Here is a 4,861-nt window from a genome sequence, read left to right as displayed (position 1 = left end):
CGTTGTTATGATACATTCCTTGTCTATGAACATTCCTAATTTCTTCTCTCCAATCACCCTAGACAATCTTCCATCATCCCTTCTCCAAACTTTAGAATCTAGGTTTTGAAAGTGATTAAGGAAGGACGATGTTATGAATGGTGTGACTTGAGTGCACATTTGGTATGTGCATTCATGTGGTGACTCTTGGGATAGAATCCCTTAAGTATGTCATGAATGGGTGTATTAAGATGAGTCTTGATGATTGTGGTTTATGATGATGATTAAAGTATAGATTAATGAGGTAATGAAGTATGAGTTAATCATAGGAGTTATGGACCTAATGAAGAAGTTCAAAGGTTTAAGATGCTCTACTATGCAAGTCGAGCAATACTGTCAGAAGCCCTCTGAAGTGTCGCTCGACTAGCTCGCTCGACCGAGCGAGCGCCAGAATGGGTCGAGCAAGCAGACAGAATGTAACCAGAAACTTCCTGTAGTCTGATCGACCAGGCTGCTCGACCGAGCGAGCCTCTGCTTTGGTCGAGCGATGTCTCTGACGCTCCTAAGATGTTGTTTTTGACTCTTCAAGTTCTTGTGGATGTTTCATTATCATTTATTCATAGGTTTAATATACTTAATGTTACTTAGTGTGATCTCTCCTATAAATAGAGAGCTCTCATTCACATTGTGATCAATATCCACAAAATACACCCCAAGCCAAACACTAGCCTATATCTCTTCTCTATTGTAATTCTCCATATTTGAGAGTTCTTTGAACTCCTTTGATAATATAAGAGATACTACACACCGGAGGACGTAGCCTAAGTTTGGTGAACCTTGTTAAATTTTTTGTGTCGTTTTATTGCTTTACTTTCTCCTATAAACATCGATATCATTGATAGCGTAATTTGTCTGTCACTAAACCTCATACATTCGATCTTGGCAATATTGGAGTTCGAAACACATTGTTCGAACTCTAATACATCATCGTTTTCAGACGATAAGAAAAGAGATTTGGTGTTAGAGAAAAAGGCATAAGAAGAGTAGGATCGTCCTTAACTTTTTATAAGTCCTAGACCAATTGAAAAAATAGGGTCCCTATAAAGTTTTTAAGATGTAATTTCACGAAGAAAAAATACAAAACTTTATATTTATAAAGTATCATAGAAATAAAATTAATGACTTTACCTTCAAAGAGGAATTCATGAAAAATTTACAATATTTTTCATAATAATTTCATTTATTTCGCGTATCATAATTCAATTGTTTTCCTGTATCTTTAACTTTTTGAGAATTAATTTTAGCATAACACATTGTTTTGAGTTGATTAACTCTTTGCTTTTCTTTTTTCTAAATTTTTTATGTTTCTAGAAAAATGCTTTTAAGAAAAAATATTAGTAAAAAAGTAAATTAAAAACTTAAAACATAGTATCTCTAATTTCCCAAAACATATAGTCTTTCTTCTCTGTAATAAATTCTCAACGTCTAGAGTTTAGTTCAATTCTTAATACCTATAAATCAATGATTTTCCTCTAATATAGCCGAATTGTTAAAACAAAAAAGTTTTAATCAAACTCTTAAATACTAAGAAACTTAGCTCATTTCTTTAATTTTGTGTTCACTTTATTTTTTTCAATATCTTTAAGTACGCATCATAAAAATTTATAAAAATTATATTTGCAGTTTAGGAGGTGGCGTTTGGTTGTTAAGAACACAATTTATTCAAATTAAATTTGAAGTTATGTGAATGGACTACAAATTCCAATACTAAAAAAATACAATTACTTTTTACAATAACAATTTGATAAATGTCTCTTTAGAGATATGTGATGAAATTGAAATTACAATTTGAAAACTCTCCCACATTGTGTAGAGGATAAAACTACATTCAAAATAAAATGTTAGTTTATGTAATTGACTAACTAATCATATTATTTTGACTAACATTTAAATATTCTTGAATCAAAATACAAATTGTACTAACATCTACTCTAATAAAATTGCTACATATCTCTTTTATATAGAGAATTTTCATAGAAAATGTAACAATATTATTTAGACTCATATGTTTAAAAACATAACTCATTATTTTCATAATTATTTTTGAATTCCATTTCACCCCTTTTGGCTATACGAGATGTAATATTTACAGTTGAGGAGCTGGAAGTAGCCACTTAGCTGCATCAATATACTCAAGACTCATAAATGTCTTAGCCTCTGATTCTGTTAACTTCTTTGTATATGGTACTCTTTTGTCCACTGCTCCACCTGGGCCTGTGTTGCTGAACTCTCCAAAGTACACCGTTCTACATATACAATTAGTAATACATGTCAACCACAACTTTTTATTCGTATGAATTATTTCATAAAACTAAAGTGAGATTTTTAAAAATAATGAAAAATCATGTTGCTAAAACAATGCAAAATGAGAAATAATTGTCTTACTTTTGAACTTCAGGCTTGTTGTTGTCGGACCATCCCTCGGGTTTAATAACATCACTAATGTCACAATAAGCGAAAATTACTCGAGCTGCTTCAAACCAAGCTCTGCCTAAGTGTGTATTACCACCTGTTCCGGTTACTTTACAATGGACAAAAGAGTATCCACCGGCTTCTTGTTCGTTCTTCCTAGCATGAGCAGTTATCACCGCCATATCATCTCCCGGTAACACTTTAATCTCAGAATTCTGTGATTTTTAATCAATATTATTTCTAATGAAGAGAATAAATTAATTAAATTAAAAAATAATATAATAATAACAAAGGAAATTTTTCATACCAAATAAAGTGATGTAGCTCCGCCAAAGATAAAATCAACAGTACCCTCAATATAACAATCCTTAAACAAATGGTTACCCTTGTCATCGCAAAGAGTGTCTTGAAATCCAATAAATTTACAGTTATAGAATGCAGCTTTGTCGCCAGAGATTCTCATTGCAACAGCTTGTGCTCCTTTTGCTTTTCCATCAGGCCTTGGGGCAGAATTCTGCATTTTAAAATATTTTAATGGCATCCACATATTATAATTAAAAAAATGACATGTGAAATGAAACTAAAAATAAGTAAAAATATTCAACACTATATAAATATTAATTACATCTAATGATGTCTAACTATTTCATAAATTTGCAAACTAATACCATTTTTAAAAAATTATATATTGGGTGTATTACGTACTACATCATGTAACCTTTTGATTATTATCTAGACTCTTAATCTTGAAACATTATTTCTAAATATAAAGAATTTTTAAGATAAAATTATTTCTTAAATATCAAAAATAGCATGGGTCAATTTCAAACACAATAACTAGATTTCTTGAAATTCTCTTTGCATAAATAGTGTAAAGCTTTTTTTAAAAAAAATTTTTTTGCTTTTCTGTTTTCCTTTATATATATTTAAAAAAAATACATTTTTTATAAACTTGTTTTTATGTTGATTTTGTATAACTCAAAAAGAACAAAGATTTGATATCTTAAAAGTATTAAAATATTGAGCAATTATCAAAGGCTAAAAGAGATTTACCGAAATAATTATATTTGCAGCAACAAAATAATCAGCCTCAACAATTAGAGTTGCACTATCGACTGTCCCATACTCAAGAGCAGTTCCTGCAAATGTTATTGTCGGCATATTCTTTGGATCTCCAAGAAATGTAATATATGACTGATATCTTTCGACTTTAACTTTTTCTCTATATTCTCCTGGACCAATTTTTATTATTACGCGCTTTAGGTTTCCTACTTTAACATGTTTAACAGCATCAGATATTGTCTTAAATTTTCCGGTTCCATCTTGCTTTACTTCAATGGTTTCTACCTCTCCATTTTCAGCTTCTATTACATTTGGTTCCAATGTTGTTTGTTGGCTACAAAAGTTTAAAACGATAAATAAATTCTTAGCGTATAGATAAGGTTCCAACTACTTTAAATAACAATAAACTATTTGCATATTAGAGAATCTTAAATGGTAAAGGCATCGAAAATACTCGATATAATTTCTTTTCAAAATAATATTTCGTGGACTAGTGTACATTATTTCATTCCAACAACATCTTATTTAAAGAAGAAAGATATAAAAAGTGTGTATTTAGTATGTACCCGACTGGTTTGACAGCAGTTTGAAACCAGGTGTTAATTTCTGCAGCTGTTTGTGGAACTAAAGTTTGGGCATATGTTGTAAATGCTACATTAATCAGTAGAAAAGTCACAAAAACAAGACTAATTTTCCCTTCCATATTATGTTTTTTTTTGTTTTTTTTGTCTTTTTATGTTAATTGTGCAAAATAATTTTCTTATATAGGGTAAAGAGAGAGAAATAAAAAGAATTTTAGGCAAAGAAAAAGCTTGTTCGCTCAAAAAACAATGGTGTCAAATCAATGAAAAACTAAAATTAGATTTGGTTCTATAAAAATACTTGCACATCATATAATGTGATGTATATGAATAGATGTTATGATTTATATTAGCCTTTTTTCCTCGAGCCACTACAAATGTAGGGTTATGTAGGTATTTCTTTATATAGGAATGACAACAATATTAGCTTTTTTTCAATTTTTGTATTTTGTTATCAAAGGATAGATATTTTTTTATAAAAAAAGTTAGTTAAACAATTAGATGAAAGATAGTTGATAGAAAAAACGGGGATGGACGAAAAAAGAGATTACATTTGTCGACATGATTCTTTTTGATAAAATAATTTTTTTAGGGAGTTGCTAAATTTCGCCACCCCTTTTCATTTAATCGCCACCCCCCTTCAAAATTACATATTTGCCCCTGTAGTTTAAAAAATTACAAAATTGCCACTGGACTTAAAAGTTAATTAATAAATGTAAATCACGCTTAATAACACTATTAAGAATTTAATGCGTAAGATTTGTCTA

At 29.9% G+C, this 4,861-nt stretch overlaps 1 protein-coding gene across 1 annotated transcript; it reads right to left on the bottom strand.

Moving 5' to 3' along the window:
* Window positions 1–1,810: 1,810 nt before the first annotated feature.
* Window positions 1,811–4,234, bottom strand: LOC130802728 (putative pectinesterase 63). Its single transcript, XM_057666772.1, has 5 exons — window positions 4,080–4,234; window positions 3,505–3,847; window positions 2,759–2,965; window positions 2,425–2,666; window positions 1,811–2,285 (listed from the first exon to the last, which is right to left on the bottom strand). The coding sequence occupies exons 1-5, from the start codon at window positions 4,214–4,216 to the stop codon at window positions 2,126–2,128; spliced, it is 1,089 nt and encodes a 362-aa protein (XP_057522755.1). The 5' UTR covers window positions 4,217–4,234; the 3' UTR covers window positions 1,811–2,125.
* Between the last annotated feature and the right edge of the window lie 627 nt (window positions 4,235–4,861).

The sequence above is a fragment of the Amaranthus tricolor genome, chromosome 16 (assembly GCF_026212465.1).
Source record: "Amaranthus tricolor cultivar Red isolate AtriRed21 chromosome 16, ASM2621246v1, whole genome shotgun sequence".
Taxonomy (NCBI): Eukaryota; Viridiplantae; Streptophyta; class Magnoliopsida; order Caryophyllales; family Amaranthaceae; genus Amaranthus; species Amaranthus tricolor.
This window is presented reverse-complemented; position numbering and strand designations above follow the sequence as displayed.